Raw genomic sequence first — 15,773 nt, forward strand, 5'->3', positions numbered from 1 at the left:
CCAACGGGAGGAGCAGGCGGTCAAGGAGGAGGAACTGGAGGACCGCCTGGAGGGGGTACCGGAATGCCACCCGGCGGTCAGTTCGGGGATCCCATCGCGATGCTCCCGCCAAACGAGCAAGAAGTATTGAGAAGACAACTGGAAACGCCGTCGACCGTTGTGACCTACCTCACTTGTTTCCGGTATGCGGAAAGGCGAGAGTGGATTATACTGAGCGTTGCCTGCGTTATGGCCATGACTGCAGGAGCTACCTTACCACTCATGACGATCATTTTTGGGCATTTATCGGGCGTGTTCCGCGGCCTATTCGCTGGCCAAATAAATCAAGAAGAATTTCACAAGGAATTACGGAAGTACGTCTTGTACTTTGTCTACCTCGGTCTGGGCAGCTTCGCGTCGACCTACACCGCAACCGTCGGGTGCATCTATGTTGGAGAAAGAATCACGTTGAGAATACGGGAAAACTACCTTGCTGCTATCTTGCGACAAAACGTTGGATATTTTGACAAGATTGGCGCCGGAGAGGTCACGACGCGAATAACCTTCGACTCCAATCTGGTGCAGGATGGAATTTCGGAGAAGATTACACTTGTAATCACATCCCTCTCTACATTCATGGCCGCGTTCGTCATTGGCTTCATCAGGTTTTGGAAGTTGACGCTTATCCTCTGCGCAACTCTCTTTTCCATCTGCATATCAATGGGAATAGGAACGAGATACATTACGCAGTACACCAAGAACGCCATCTTCGTATACGCTCAATCCGGAACAGTTGCCGAGGAGGTCATTGGGTCCATACGGAACGCTGTGGCCTTTGGTACTCGCGAAAAGCTTGCCGACCAATTCTGTTTCCATCTGGATACGGCCGAGTACTGGGGGACGAAGACGAAGACCCTGCTGGCCATGCTAGTCGGCATTATGATGGGAATAGTCTTTTGCAGCTATTCCCTCGCCTTTTGGCAAGGTTCACGATATCTGGTTGATGATGACATGACCATTGTCCAAATCATTACAGTACTGATGGCTGTTATGATCGGATCATTTTCGTTGGGTAACGTCAACACCTGGATTCAGTCCTTTACCAATGCGACTGCAGCGGCGGCCAAAATTTACAGCACCATTGATCGTCCTTCACCGATGGATCCCGCCTCTAGAGAGGGGCGAACATTGCCACACGTCATGGGCAGGATAGACCTGAAAGACGTCAAGATGATTTACCCATCTCGCCCAGCAGTTGTGGTCATGAATGGGGTTAACTTGTCCATCGAAGCCGGAAAAAGCACAGCGTTAGTTGGAGCTTCAGGATCTGGAAAAACTACGATTGTCGGACTAGTGGAACGCTTCTACGATCCTGTCAGGGGCAACGTGTATCTTGATGGCAACGACGTCTCCGAACTCAACCTGCACTGGCTCCGCCAAAACATTTCTTTGGTGCAGCAGGAGCCGGTCCTTTTCTCTGGCACTATTTTCGAGAACATACGACATGGCCTTATTGGCACACCTGCTGAGACTATGAAGGAAGAAAAGGTACAGGATATGGTATACGACGCTGCTAGAATCTCCAATGCCTACGATTTCGTCGCGGCTCTTCCCGATGGCTTCGATACCAACGTGGGTCAAGGTGGCTTCTTACTCTCTGGCGGTCAAAAGCAACGAGTTGCCATTGCGCGAGCCATAGTCAAGGATCCGAAGATCCTCCTTCTAGACGAGGCCACGTCTGCGCTGGATACCAAGAGCGAAGCAGTTGTTCAAGATGCTCTTGACAGAGTTTCCAAGGGGCGAACTACCATCATCATTGCGCACAGGCTTTCAACGATCAAGTCGGCAGACAAGATTGTTGTCATGTCCAACGGTTGTGTTGTGGAGGAGGGTACGCACAATCAGTTGATTGAAAAGGGCCAAGCCTACTTTCAACTCGTGCAAGCCCAGACTGTCGGTGCTACTGGGGCAAACATTCCTGATGACGACTTCGACGAGGATGAAGAACTCGCGAAGCGCGTCTCGTCATTCCCGAAAGCCAACTCAATGGCGCCAGATGACAATGGGAACCTTGGACTCTTTCCCATGCGGCCTCTCAAGACGCACGAATCAATTTCTAGCATGCGGCTAGCGGAGAAGAAGGACGACGAAAGGGAAGACTATCCTCTAGGACAGCTCATCACCATGACTGCCAAGTACAACAAGGAAGAGTGGCATATCATGCTCCTTGGAATAGTTTGGTCTGTCATCGCTGGCAGTGGCAATCCTGTCTCGGCCGTCTTCTACGCCAAAGCCGTGACCGCATTGGCAAAACCGCCATGGCAGTTTGGACAGCTCCGTGACCAAATCAATTTCTGGTGCATCATGTACGTCATGTTGGCCGCAACTCAATTGTAAGTTTCCTGAGACTATTCCCCGCTATCTAACTAACATTTTCCAGCTTTGCTTTGGCCGGCCAAGGCTTGTGTTTCGCCATTTGCTCGGAGAAGCTCATCCACCGCGTCCGCGAACGAGCATTCCGCCAGATGTTGCGCCAGGATATTGAGTTCTTTGACGACGATGAGAACAACTCTGGTGCCCTCACAACCTTCCTCTCAGTAGAGACATCCAATCTCGCAGGGCTCAGTGGGCCAACACTTGGAACCATCATGACCGTCTTGACCACTCTGATCGGATGTCTCTCTCTCGGACTCGCCATTGGTTGGAAGCTAGGCCTTGTTTGCCTCTCATGCATTCCCATCTTGCTAGGATGCGGTTTCTTGCGGTTTTGGGTGCTTTCACGTTTCGAGGCCCGTTCAAAGAAGGCATACAAGAACTCTGCGGCCTACGCATGCGAGGCTACCAATGCCATCAAAACCGTCGCATCCCTCACTCGCGAGCAGGACGTCTGGTTGAATTACCACGAGCAACTCGAAAAGCAATCGTGGGAGAACTCCAAATCAATTCTGAAATCCAGCTTGCTCTTTGCCGCCTCGCAGTCTGGCATGTTTCTCTGCACTGCAGTCGGCTTCTACTACGGCGGTACACTTATTGGGAAGCAAGAGTACACCTTGTTCCAATTCTTCCTGTGTTTCGCCTCCATTACCTTTGGATCCCAGTCGGCCGGCACAATCTTTTCCTTCGCCCCCGACATGGGTAAGGCAAAGCAATCCGCCATCCAGCTCAAGAAGCTCTTCGACCGCAAACCGGTCGTCGACGCATGGGCCACTGACGGGGAGAGGCTCAAAGGTCTTGAAGGCGACATTGAATTCCGCGACGTACATTTCCGCTACCCCAAACGACCAGACCAGCCTGTCTTGCGCGGTCTCAACCTCAAGGTCAAGCCAGGGCAGTACATTGCACTCGTCGGCGCCAGCGGTTGCGGCAAGAGCACCACCATTGGACTCCTCGAGCGCTTCTACGATCCCCTGGCCGGCGGCGTCTTTGTCGACGGCAAGAACATTACGCGCTACAACATCAACGACTATCGGCGCCAACTAGCCCTCGTCTCGCAAGAGCCCACGCTCTACCGCGGCACCATCCGCGACAACCTCATGCTCGGCATGGATAACGAAGAGGTCTCCGACAAGCAGGTCGAAGCCGCGTGCCGGCAGGCCAACATCTGGGACTTCATCTCATCACTGCCGTAGGCCACTTCCCTTCCCCTTTCTTCCTCCTATCTCATAACTAACACATACTAGTTACGGCTTCCACACCTTCCTCGGCACCCGAGGCTCGCTCCTCTCCGGCGGCCAGCGCCAACGCATCTGCATCGCACGCGCGCTCCTTCGCAACCCGCGCATCCTGCTGCTCGACGAAGCGACCTCGGCCCTGGACTCGGAGTCCGAGAAGGTCGTCCAGGCGGCCCTGGACCGCGCCGCGCAGGGCCGTACTACCATCGCCGTCGCCCACCGCTTGAGCACGATTCAGAAAGCCGATCGTATCTACGTGTTTGAGGGCGGTAGAGTGGTTGAGGAGGGCACGCATACTGAGCTGACCAAGAAACGCGGACGCTATTTCGAGTTGGCGAATATGCAGAATTTGGAGAAGCATGGGTAGAGTTGAGGAAGGGGAAACGGGCGTTTTGCTTGGTCGCTCGCATGGCGAGGTGTATGTCGATGTCTTTCTCGGTGTAATGTAGGTAATTTGTTATCATTGCACATTGATTGAATTGAACGACGAGAGATTGAGCCAGCATTGCCAGAGGCTGCGTTCTCGGTCTGCGCACTGCCCCAATCAACTGGTGCCGTTTTAATGTACTAGCTTCTTGTTGTATCTGTCCATCTACACTGCAAGTGACGATTGAGCCGGACAATCCTTCCTCTTGGGTTGTGTTTTTCTATACTTTTCCAGTTCCAGCTCTACACATGACCCGTCTGCCCAACCATCTCTTCATTGCGTCGCTGATCAGGCGCATGTGCGTTGACGAGCCACATGATGCGGGCGGCTACTCTGCTGCCTATATTTCTGAATATAAAACCCCCTTCCTCCCCTGAGTTGTTCCCTCCGAAACATCGAGTGAGTGCCTTGCTGCTGAAACACTAGTGAAGAGTGGAGTAAACACACTCTTCTTTCTTCTCCTTGCTTGGTCAACTGCGAAAGCGTCCATGCTTCTCCTCTAAACACTGACACAGTTCTGCCCTGCATTGTTGTTGGATGACGAAGCGCTTTCCCACTCCTAAATATTGCTATGGGTATCTACTGAACCCACCCCCTTCCACCCTCCCCTAAACTAAATCCACATGTTTTTCTCAGTCCACCCCTTGAAACTACCCGAATTCTTGACCCCTCCACCCCCTCTCCCCGATTGCTCGCTGATGTTCCCCCGACTTCGCCCCTCAACGGAGACTCTCTCCGTCATCCAATCAAGACGACACTCAACCCTCCTGATAATGGCAATTGTTATGCTCTTCCAACCCTGTCCCGGTTGGAACAGTTTGTATCGATGGAAGAACCGCAGGAGGAGCAGTGTGTACATTGTGAGTGAGGATGCGCAAAAGAAAAGAACAGTGACGAGACCTCTCTCTATCTTTTGCCCAAACCCGAAGACAACCTGGCTGCTGTGTTGAGGTTGCAAAGAGGCCGAATGGACACCCTTTTATACCTCTCCAACTCCAGCTCAGACACATGACCGGTCAAAAGCTCCTCTCGTTGCGTCGCGTAACAAGGGGAGCCACATGACCCCGACAGCTACTCTGCTGCCTAGATTCCTGGGTACAAAACCCCATCTCCCCCACTGATTTACTCCTGCTCCTCCAAGTGAGTACCTCGCTGCGGTGACACCAATGCATGCATTGCGGGCGGCAAGACCACCCCTATATTTATTGCAACCAACCCTGAAGATCCACTTACTTTGGCTTTCTCGGTCGAGCGCGAAAGCTTGCGATTTTCTATTTTCCGCCTTCCAACAACTAATTCAGAGTTCTGTCCAGCACTGTTATGCAAAGATGAGGCACATCGATATCACCTGAATCTGCCCAGATCCATTAAACGTATCGAGCAATCTCCCACTTCTTCCCCTGCCCCTTCAAAGTCCAAATTCCAGATCCCCTCAAAACAAGTTTGTGGCTGTCGATGGTGACTCTAGCAAGAAGCCAGTGTAGTGGGACTCCAGTGTGATGCCACATTAGGAGAAACAAGCTGTCTAGCGATTGAAGAGGAAAGAAGGGTGAGGGGCAGACAATTTATACTTCAAAAGAGTGGTCGAAGTGGCGCTAGTGAGTTTTCGTCGGCACGTGGTCCGATGGATGATCCCAAGGCTGCGCATCCACGAACACTTCAGTGGCCTTTCCCACCTCGGCATGTCCAGCTACGCAAAATTCCGCTAGCAGGTGGATTTTCTCCCTTGGTTGTAGAAGTAAGGTGGATTGCGCATACAAAGCACACACACGCGGGAGGGCTACGCCTTTACTTCCGACCCAATTTACCTTTGCCAATTTTTGCACAATGCGTCAACACTTGCGAGGCGTGGAAAACAATCGATTTTTCTATACTTTTGCTTTTGACATTCGAAGCCTGCTAACTCCAACATTGGAAAACAGAAGAAACATTCTATCAAACCCTCTTCCCCATTACCCAACTGATACAACTGCCTTAGCATTCAGTATCACTTTCTATGAGTCCAACAGACACAACAAACAACGAACCTTCCCCATGTGAATCCTCATCCATATCATTTCTTATCCTTCAGCCTCGCGCTTCGTCGCGTCCCCGCTGGCGCCGGGGGAGTAGGCTTAGTAACCTTCGCCTTCTTCTCGGCGGCGGGCTTCGGCGTCTTCGCCTTCGCCGCCGGCTTCTGCTTCGTCGCTTTAGGAACTACGACCTTGGCCTTGCCCTGGGCCTTAGCCTTAGGCGCGGGGTTAGTCGTCGCCTTTGCCTTGCTCTGCGGAGGTGTGGGGTTGGTCTTTCCCTTGGTCGCCTGCTTCGTAGCTTTGGGCGTTGAGGGTGCTGGAATCTTCTTTGGCCGGCCCCGCTGCGGCGTCGAAGGCTTAGGACAGGAGGCGACGGCATGAGTCGCCGACACTTTGCGCTTCTTTGCTGGACTTGCCATTGCCGGAGGAGCAGAGGCAGAGGCAGAAGGCGTAGATGCGTTGAACTGTTGTGCAGCTGCTACTTCGTCGTTGTAGTAGTCGATCATCTGCGCTGCCTTGCGCTTGCCGCCGGCACTAGGTCCGTCGAGGGAATACGCGTCGTCGTCTCCAGAGCTATCTCCCGACTCGGACGTCGTCTTGTTTTCAGGGTCATTCGGGTCAGGGCACAAGATTGCAGACCTCTTACCGCCGAACCTTTTCAGCTCATAGGCGGTGACCTCATCCCTCACTGCCGGCTCGTCGTCCTCGAGGAATTCCGGGATGCGTTTGTAGCCGCTTGGTTTGCCGGCGGCTTCCCATGTGAGCAGGCGCGGGTTGATGCGGCGTCGTTGACCCTTGTCTGCTACGTCTTCTACCATGTACTCTTCGTCGAGGTACTTGGGGATAGGTCCCACCATCTTGAATGGTTTGCCGTCGTCCTTCCATTGTCTCCATCGCGAGTTGATTACGCGGTCTGGGCCGTAGCGTCTGAGTTCCCATACTTTGCCTTCTTCCTCTTCCTCCTCTTCGGATGAGGAGGGTGGCTCGTCCTTGCCATCTGATGATGAGTCGTCTCCGTCTTGTGGTGGTACGTCTTTGTCATCGGACGATGAGTCTTTCTTGTCTTCGTCTTCTGAAGACAAGACCTCCTCGTCGTCCGATGACAACTCGATGTCTTCCGATTCGGACGATTCGGCTGCGTCCCACCCTTCCCAGGATTTTCTAAGGAAACGCGGCAGCTCGAGCTGGTCTCTTGACGCCTCATTCTCGTCAAAATCGTCGTCCTTTTCATGTTCGGAGTCCAACGAGACGGTGGAGTTGGCATCCTCTAGCGCCTCCAAGTTTTCCTCATCAAGGAATTTGGGGATGTATCTGAAGCCGCGCGGTTTGCCATCAGCCTCCCATTGGAGCCAGCGCGGGTTGAGTTGGCTCGGTCTGGGGTCGCCTTTCTTCTTAAATGTCATCACTTTTTCTTCGTCGAGGTATTTGGGCATGTACGCTGGAACTGATTCACCTGCAGCTTCGCGCTTTGCCCAAGCGGGGTTGAGAGGGCGGTTGTGGCCATCAAGGTTGAGCTCCCATATCTTTCTCTTCGTCCACTGGTACTTCTCCGTGGCCCAGTATTTGGGGACGTACTTGTAGCCAGGTGGTCTGCCAGCGGCGATCCATTGGACCCAGCGCGGGTTAAGCCGGAAGCGCTGTTTGGTCTTCTCGTCCCTCTCCCATTTTGGCCCTTCGCCGCTAGGCAAGGGCTCCCATACTTCCTTTTTCTGCTTTTCCTCCTTTTCCTTGTTCTTGTTCTTTTTGAGGATTGGGAAAGATCTATGCAGAGTATCGACTTGGTCGTCGTCCTCATCACTGTCCGTGAGATCAATAATAACAGTCTCTTTGTAAGCCTTGGCTTTGCTGTTGCGCGTCTTCCTTGTCGAAGCCGGCGTAGGTGGAAGCATGTTGAGGTCGTCTTCCTCATCACCGTCCGTGAGATCAATAATAATTGTCTCTTTGGCAGGCTTGGACTTCTTGCTCTTAGCTTGACCCTTGGCATTGCTCTGACGCGTCTTTTTCTTCGAAGCCGGCGTAGGTGGAAGCATGTTGAGGTCGCTGTCCGCATCGTCGTCCGAGATGACGACATAGGGCGCGTCGTCGGCCTTGGACTTCTTGCTCTTTCCCTTGCCCTTGGCTTTGCTCTTGGGGCTGGGCAGAACCTCGATATCATCCTCATCCTCATCATCGTCCGAGATGACGATGTAGGGCGCGTCGTCAGCCTTGGACTTCTTGCTCTTGCCTTTGCCCTTGGCTTTTCTCTTGCGCGTCTTCTTCGTCGGGGTCGGCGCAGGTGGGAGCATGTTGAGGTCGTTGTCCGAACCGTCGTCCGGACGCTCTTCTGATTCCTCCTTCTTGAGTATCTTATCCCAAGCCTGTCTTGCTTCACGCTTGCGCGCGCGCTTGCGAAGGCGTTCGGCCCTAATGTGTTCGCGCGCATATTTAAGTGCGCTCGGGTCATCCGAAGTGGCGAGTTCGCGCCAAAAAAGGTGGTCGAGCGACCCTCCAAATGTCTGCTCTTCTGGCGTCTTGCTGGCTTGCCCAGTCTTGCGTTTCTTGCGTGGCGGCTGGGATTCATAGGATTCATAGACCTTGATCTTTCGCGCATTTCTACGCGGGATGCCGGCTGAGATCCTAATAATGTCGTCATCGTCATTCTGAATCTCTTCTGGAATGGGCGAGAGGTCGCCTTTGCGCTTGCGTCCAGGAGATTTCTTTGTCATTGGAGAAGCTTTTGAGGATTCTGACTTTGGGGTTTGAGGGTCCCTTTGCCCTGAAGAAGTCCCCAGCCAGGACGGAGGCGGTGACTGGCCGACAGGAACAGAAGAGAACGTGAACGGGAAAGGGTCGACGTTGCGGCGCCGTCTCCGGGGGGCGTCGTCTACGGAGTCAAAAACGTGGACCCGTGATTCTGAGCCATAGCCAACCTGCAACGAGGTTGGAGGAGATGGTTCTGTTCTCTGAGGGGCGTCGTCTACGGAGTCAAAAACGTGGACTCGTGATCCTGAGCCATAGCGAATCGGCAACGAGGTTTGAGGAGACGGTTCTGCCATTGCGTTGAATATCTTGTCAAACTGGCGACGGTAGAACTCTGTCTGAGTTGCTGGAAGGGCTGGGACGTCAAACTGCACGCGTCTGGCCGAAGCAGGTCGTTCGTAGGATGCGGGCTCAGCAGATGGAGGATCAGCATTCCGCCGAGCATTTCTTCTCAGAGTCTCTCTGATTGATGCCGTCATTTCTGCCGTTGGTCTTTCCCCAAACAGGCGCTGCCTTTCCATGGCGAGGCGCCCTCTTTCTGTAAGACCAGGGACTGGAGTTGAAGAGAGTTGTGCTCTGTCGTTTGATGATGGGACGACTCTCGGAGGGAGCCTCGAGTTCCATCTCCCGGAATCAGGATGGACCCGATAATTGCGCGATGCTCGGGATGGCTGCAGTCTTTGTGGCCAGGGTGTGGGGGAAACTTCGTCGTCGAGGAATTCCAAATGCTCGAGTTGCCTGTTGGAACCGCGGCCTCTGCCGCGGCCTCCACCTGGACCTGTTCGTCTGTCCATTGCTCAAAGATTATGATCAATAGGTTTTCTGACAATGTGGAAACAGAGTGAAACGAGAAAGAGAGATTGAGAGACTGGTGGGATATAAATGCATTCTCATGCGGTCTACATCATCTCCCGACAAGAAATGCACATGGTGAAAGAAAGGCTTTGTTGGAGTCGCGATGCCCAAGGCGCAATTGGCTGCATTTGTCTTCGATAAAGGAAGTTGGCGAATTTCAGACTACAAACGGAAGAGAGCTTGATCGTATTATTCGAGTGGTCGATCTGATCCTCGAAACGTCTATTGATTCCCTCCATCTTAGGCGTGGCACCACTTGCGATGTGGACGCATCCGGTCATTGCCAAGTGGCTAGAGAGCTCTTCTTTGTCTGCCAGCTGGAGAAGCATCGTGAGAGACTCATGTTGAGATCACATACCAGCTCCCTTTCAGCTTCCAGATTCGGAAACGGTTTCTTGCAACGATCTCGAGCAATGAATGGATGCTGATGGGCCTGGAACTACCTGTGAAAGACGGTGAGATGTGGACGACTGGTGTGTGGAGTGTCGGGCAGTCTTGCTGGAAACAACACCTCAAAATGATCAGTGCAGAGCTTCGAATGCTTGCTTAGGGCAGCAATCCGAAGGATGTGTGACTCAAGAGGAAGAGACCCAAGCTTGAAAAGGAGATGAATATGGAGCAAATACGAGTGGCGAGATGCGGACGACGTCTGAAGATGTGCACGGCGACTTGGACCTGCTATGGTAGCAATTGTCTCTGGCAGTCCATAATTGAAGCAGTAACTTGTCTATCAGTTTGCCATTGAAGTGCTATGATCCCAGTCGTGGAGAGTGTGGAGTAAAAGTCCGTTGTCGGCAGTGGCGATGGAGGCGGTGCTGATGACGGAGGACAGCAAAGTAAATCGAGCTTGGCGTGGCTGTGCATGACGATAACTGCGACTCTAGTCGTCGAAATCGAGGGATTTTAATTGCCGGTGAAAGCAGCCAAGTTGATGGAAATAGTCACAGCAGTAAAGGCCGGATGCTCAGTGGATGACACGTCCGACTTGTCGACGCCATGACGCAGTCTGAGCCCTGCAAACCGCGTAGGCGAGACAGCCTGACTCGCGATGGCTGCTCTCTCCCACTTCTCCGCATCTCCCTGCTCTGAACCATCCGCACACTTAAAGTCTCACCGCCCATCCGCCCAACGCTCTTTCGGTTATCAAAGAGCCTATCCCATGCTCTATACCGCCCTTGTCGCCATGGTCGACAGACCCCTCTAACACTTTCGCTCTTTTGACTACAGTCCTCTAGCTCCACAGCTATCGTCTACGGCTTACTCCATCATGGAGTCCTCCGAGTCCTTCACTCTCCCCGGCCAACGCCATCCCTCGCACTCTGCTCGCGAACCCAAGACCCGCAAGCCGTGGCAGAAGAGAATGTCGCTGCTATCGTGGAAGCCCCAGCCAACCACCCGCGAGGAGCGCCTCCACCGCGAACAAACCCGCGCCTCGACCCGGACCACCTCCACCAAGCACGTCAAGTTTCTGGGAATACGATGGTTCGAGGGCATGATCAATGACTTGCGGAGGAGAGCCCCGTTTTTTGTCTCGGATTGGACCGACGCGTGGGACTATAGAGTCGTGCCAGCAACTATTTACATGTATTTTGCGAAGTACGTATCGCCGCGAGATATACAACATCTCGCCTTACTGGGTCTACCGAGAACATGTGCCCTGTGAAATGACTGCATCTCGACAGCTCGAGCCCGAGCTTGATCAAGTTCGCCTCGATGTGTTCCTAACGGCTTTGCAGCATTCTCCCAGCCTTGGCCTTTTCGCTCGACATGTTTACCAAGACAGACTCGAGCTTTGGCGTCAACGAGGTCTTGCTCGCCTCTGTTCTTGGCTCCGTCGTCTTTTCCATCTTCGCCGCGCAGCCGCTCGTCATTGTCGGCGTGACTGGTGGGTAAATTTGCAATGGGAGTGAATATTCTTTGCTAATCATCGACAGGACCCATTACCGTGTTCAACTATACCGTGTACGACATCATGGTACCTCGCGGTACAAACTACTTTTCCTTCATGTGCTGGATTGGACTGTGAGTTTGAGGGCACGTCTTCTTTGCAACAAATCTAACGTGTCATAGCTGGTCAATGGTCATGCACTGGATTTTGGCCTTTAGCAACTCTTGCAATTGGCTTAAATACGTCACCAGGTTTTCCTGTGATATCTTTGGATTCTACGTTGCTTTCATCTACCTCCAGAAAGGCATCCAGGTCCTGACTCGTCAATGGGAAGGCGGTGATGCCTCGGCGTACCTCTCCATCAGCATCTCGCTGCTTGTCCTGATGACCGCGTACCTTGGCGGCGTCCTCGGCAACAGCAACCTCTTCCATCGCAATGTGAGGAAGTTCATCGAGGACTATGCCACGCCCTTGACTGTCATCTTTTTCACGGGATTCGTCCACATTGGAAAGATGAAGGGCATCGACCTACTCAAATTGCCGACAAGCAAGGCCTTCTTCCCGACTACTGACCGTGGCTGGTTCATCCACTTTTGGGACATTGATGTCGGAGACATCTTCATTGCAATTCCTTTTGCTGTTCTCTTGACGATCTTGTTTTGGTTCGACCACAATGGTATGCGCCCCCGTCACTGACGTGGAAGTCAACTAATCATTTCAGTGTCATCACTCATTGCACAGGGAACCGAGTTCCCCCTCCGCAAGCCCGCTGGATTTCACTGGGACCTCTTCTTGCTTGGAGTGACGACGGGAGTGGCTGGCCTGCTTGGGATTCCGTTCCCCAATGGCCTTATCCCGCAAGCCCCCTTCCACACCAATGCCCTCTGCGTGACGCGCACTGTTGCCGATGACGATGACGAGACAAACAAGGGCCACACGCGCCGCGTCGTCGATCATGTTGTCGAGCAGCGCGTGTCCAACCTCGCCCAAGGACTCTTGACTCTGGGCACAATGACCGGACCCCTGCTCATCGTCCTCCACCTAATCCCCCAAGCCGTCCTCGCCGGCCTCTTCTTCGTCATGGGCGTCCAAGCGCTCGAGGGCAACGGCATCACACTCAAAATCCTCTTCCTGATCCGCGACAAGGCGCTCACACTGGCATCCGATCCTCTCTCGCGTATCCAGCGCCGTCGCGCCACCTGGACATTCGTTATACTCGCACTTGTCGGCTTCGGCGCCACCTTCGCCATCACGCAGACCATCGCGGCCATCGGCTTCCCCGTCTTCATCCTGCTGCTCATCCCTATCCGCTCACACTTCCTGCCGCGCTACTTTACGCCCCAGGAGCTGGGCATCCTCGACGCGCCCACCGCCAGCCCTTTCACCATGGAGTCGTGTGGCGGCATCTTGGTCGAGGATGAGTCTTCCGGCGCGGATGACGCAAATGGAGGTGCTGCTGCTCACCCTGCCGAGGTTTCGGGCGATAGCACGAGCCCCCGCCGTAAGAGTGAGGAGGATCTGAGTGATGAGGCGGAGCGCGGTGAAGCGCAGGGTGCCTTCGCGAAGGGGTCGCCGAGCCAGCATCAGCGCAGAGCGAGTATGAGGCGGGAGAGGGAACGGGAAGATGCGATTGAGCTTCGCAGTGTTGGGAGCAGGGGTAGTCGGGGTCATGATCATGATCGCTAGACGGACGGAGGACCATTCAGACACTGGCTGAGTGCCAAGTCACAGAAACAGGTGAGTAAAGATGGGGGATATGTAGCGCTTCAGCTAGACTGAGCGCGAATCGGCAAAGCAAGAGAGAAGCCTGGATATTGGGGATGGGATGAGAGAAACGGAATGAGCTTGTACGAGATGTTTCTTACTGTCGCTCTCTAAAGTCAAAATCTGTCTTTTCCTTCTTTCACTTTGCCGGTTCGTTTGTTGCGTCGTCAGACATAATGCTTCCGACGCTTCTTTACCCCTCGCGTTGATTTGAGGTCCGTCAGCCACTGCACACCAACAGGTTCGCGCCAGATGCACAAGCGGATCTGATTAAATCGACGCTGTCGATTCTCCACTGATTTTTGATGTCGGCCGAATGTCGAAAACTTCCCATCTCAGATCGTGTTCTGACCGATATTCGAATCCCCCTCGTACGTTCTCACTGACTTATCTCATCATCTACCGCACATGACTTGACAACACTTGCACGCGGAAGTACGAGTCCATCTGATTTCTCCATTGCGTCAACAAATGCACCGCTCCGTCTTATGAGTGTCTAGGAACGCCAATCCGCCGCGAGGAACCACGGCCAGCAGGGCGGAGGCGCATATTTACAACCACCTCTCCAACCACCACCCACACCCTCCACCATCATCAGTCAGAACAAAGCCCCCTAAGTCTGGACCTCCATCTTGAACCAGTCGCGAATGGCCGTGTACGTCTTGATATCCTCCTTGTCGTAGCCGCCCTGCAGATCCGTGGCGCAGGCGACGTGGCCCTCGCCCTGGACAATCTCGACGCGGATCTCGCCCTCGCCGGCCCACTCCTTCTCGATCTTCTTGTAGCACAGCACCTCGTGGTCGAGCATGACCTCGTTGCCGCCAATCACGTGGTACACGTCGCGGCACACGTTGGCCAGGTTCTTCCACCACCCTTCCGGCGTGCACGCCGGCTCGTTGTACGGGTCGTGCGGCTTGCCCCCCAGGTACGCGTTGACCCAGCGCAGCCCGGCGCGCCCGTCGATGACGTCGAGCGTTTTGTTGCGCTGGAACGACTCGGCGCCCAGGTCGAAGCTCGTCATTGGGCAGATGAGGAGGGCGCCCTTGAGCCGCTCGTCCTTGTCCAGCTCGACGGTTGGCACGCTGTGGTCTGGGTGCGGGTGCATCAGGTGGCTCAGCAGCGACATGACCAGGTTGCCGCCCGCAGAGTCGCCGCCTAGGAAGATGCGGTTGCCAGAAATGCCTAGGTTTTTGCGCGCGTAGTTGAGAAGGGCGGCGCTTTGCGCTACTTGGCGCGGGTACTGCCCGTACGGTGTGGTGTCGTAGTGCAGGACGAGGATGGAGAGCGCGTCGGCGTTCTTCTCGTTGACGTCGTCGATCAGGTAGTGCAGGAACTTGAAGTGCAGGTTCGAAATGGGGAATGCGTAGCCGCCTCCTGAAGGTCGTTGTTAGCATGGATACGAGTCTCCCGAGGTTACTGTGGAAAGGGACCAACCGTGAAGGTAGAGCATGACATTGCGCGCGGTTTTGGAGCCCATCCAGTAGGCTCGCGTCCCGTCTTCGAGAATCTCGAACCGCGGCTTAACTTTGAAGTTGCGGCAGTAGTCCTCGTAGCTTTCATCAGTGCCAGGGACGAGACCTCTGCAAACAACTGTTAAATATGGAACACATATAAAAGAGGGAAAAGGATACATACTGTTCAAGCCTAGAATCGGCATGAGCCGTAAACGCACGCAGAGCCGTGTACATCAAATGGCGAACGAGGCCGGGCGCTTTTCTCGTAGTAAAGGGGGCAGTCAACAAGGCCAACGACGTTTTGATCACTGCTCGAGCCAGTCAGTTCGGAGTTCCCGAAAAGTGCCACGGTTCAAACTTACCAACGATGCAGAGAATGAAACTCAACCTGATGTAGTCGGAGAGGTGCAGTCTCAAATCAGCCGAAGGAGGTCTAGGCGCCATGATGATTGGTGGTGTGCTGAGGATTGGCCTAAATCGGATATAGGGCAAGACAAAAGGAAACAGAACAGGATACTTATGGGGGGATCTTTGGTGCGCTTTGAAAAAAATGTCACGCTAACTTGACAGCGTGAAGGGCGACAGAAAAAAAGATTCAAAAATTAAGAATAATGTCGACGGTGACGACGAGGCAAAAAAAGACTGGGAATAATGGAAACGGAGGAGATCAGAGCCAGCTGACACTAGCTCGCTTTTCTTTCTTTCTTTTAATTTGTTTCGACGCGCTCCGAATCACTTGACCACGGTGGCCGGCAAAGTCGCTGGATGATAAGAGTCGTCGGATTTTTTGGGCGGTGGACCACGCGCTTTTTTGGGCGGACGCTGCACAACGTGACGCGAGCGAATCGGGAAGGGGCGAGAAGCAAGAACGACGCAGCAGTAGGAGAGCGAAGGCGGCAACGAACGGTCGAGAGATGTCGATGATGGCGATGAAGAAAAGGCGGTCCTAGGCCGAGAGATGTTCACAGGTTTATATCGACGGAT

The 15,773-nt window shown here is 53.8% G+C and overlaps 4 protein-coding genes across 4 annotated transcripts; 2 read left to right on the forward strand and 2 right to left on the reverse strand.

The window, feature by feature from the left end:
- Positions 1–99: 99 nt before the first annotated feature.
- On the forward strand, positions 100–4,220 carry BKA78DRAFT_275654 (P-loop containing nucleoside triphosphate hydrolase protein; the record flags this gene model as incomplete). The annotated part of the gene is made up of 3 exons (XM_066885560.1): positions 100–2,372; positions 2,420–3,604; positions 3,660–4,220. 3 exons carry the CDS (start codon positions 100–102, stop codon positions 4,015–4,017), a joined length of 3,816 nt encoding a protein of 1,271 aa, XP_066748853.1. The 3' UTR covers positions 4,018–4,220.
- A 1,903-nt stretch (positions 4,221–6,123) lies between these two features.
- Positions 6,124–9,991, reverse strand: BKA78DRAFT_4473 (uncharacterized protein). The gene has a single exon (XM_066893202.1). The coding sequence runs from the start codon at positions 9,620–9,622 to the stop codon at positions 6,131–6,133; it is 3,492 nt and encodes a 1,163-aa protein (XP_066748854.1). The 5' UTR covers positions 9,623–9,991; the 3' UTR covers positions 6,124–6,130.
- A 1,459-nt stretch (positions 9,992–11,450) lies between these two features.
- Positions 11,451–13,257, forward strand: BKA78DRAFT_244402 (anion exchange family protein; the record flags this gene model as incomplete). Its single annotated transcript, XM_066884026.1, has 4 exons — positions 11,451–11,568; positions 11,618–11,705; positions 11,754–12,247; positions 12,293–13,257. The coding sequence occupies 4 exons, from the start codon at positions 11,451–11,453 to the stop codon at positions 13,255–13,257; spliced, it is 1,665 nt and encodes a 554-aa protein (XP_066748855.1).
- Positions 13,258–13,758: 501 nt separating this feature from the next.
- Positions 13,759–15,377, reverse strand: BKA78DRAFT_4505 (Alpha/Beta hydrolase protein). The gene is made up of 4 exons (XM_066893210.1): positions 15,152–15,377; positions 14,971–15,097; positions 14,770–14,915; positions 13,759–14,709 (listed from the first exon to the last, which is right to left on the reverse strand). The coding sequence occupies exons 1-4, from the start codon at positions 15,231–15,233 to the stop codon at positions 13,949–13,951; spliced, it is 1,116 nt and encodes a 371-aa protein (XP_066748856.1). The 5' UTR covers positions 15,234–15,377; the 3' UTR covers positions 13,759–13,948.
- Between the last annotated feature and the right edge of the window lie 396 nt (positions 15,378–15,773).

This window comes from Phyllosticta capitalensis, assembly GCF_038381095.1.
Source record: "Phyllosticta capitalensis strain CBS 128856 chromosome Unknown BKA78scaffold_1, whole genome shotgun sequence".
In the NCBI taxonomy this organism is placed as follows: domain Eukaryota; kingdom Fungi; phylum Ascomycota; class Dothideomycetes; order Botryosphaeriales; family Phyllostictaceae; genus Phyllosticta; species Phyllosticta capitalensis.

Excerpts from the sequence above, each read along its gene's own strand:
- BKA78DRAFT_4473 (XM_066893202.1), bottom strand. The coding sequence starts at position 9,622 with ATGGACAGACGAACAGGTCCAGGTGGAGGCCGCGGCAGAGGCCGCGGT.
- BKA78DRAFT_4505 (XM_066893210.1), bottom strand. The coding sequence starts at position 15,233 with ATGGCGCCTAGACCTCCTTCGGCTGATTTGAGACTGCACCTCTCCGAC. Across the intron at positions 15,098-15,151 it reads TTTCATTCTCTGCATCGTTG|TGATCAAAACGTCGTTGGCC; the intron begins GTAAGTTTGAAC and ends TGGCTCGAGCAG. Across the intron at positions 14,710-14,769 it reads TGTCATGCTCTACCTTCACG|GAGGCGGCTACGCATTCCCC; the intron begins GTTGGTCCCTTT and ends AACGACCTTCAG.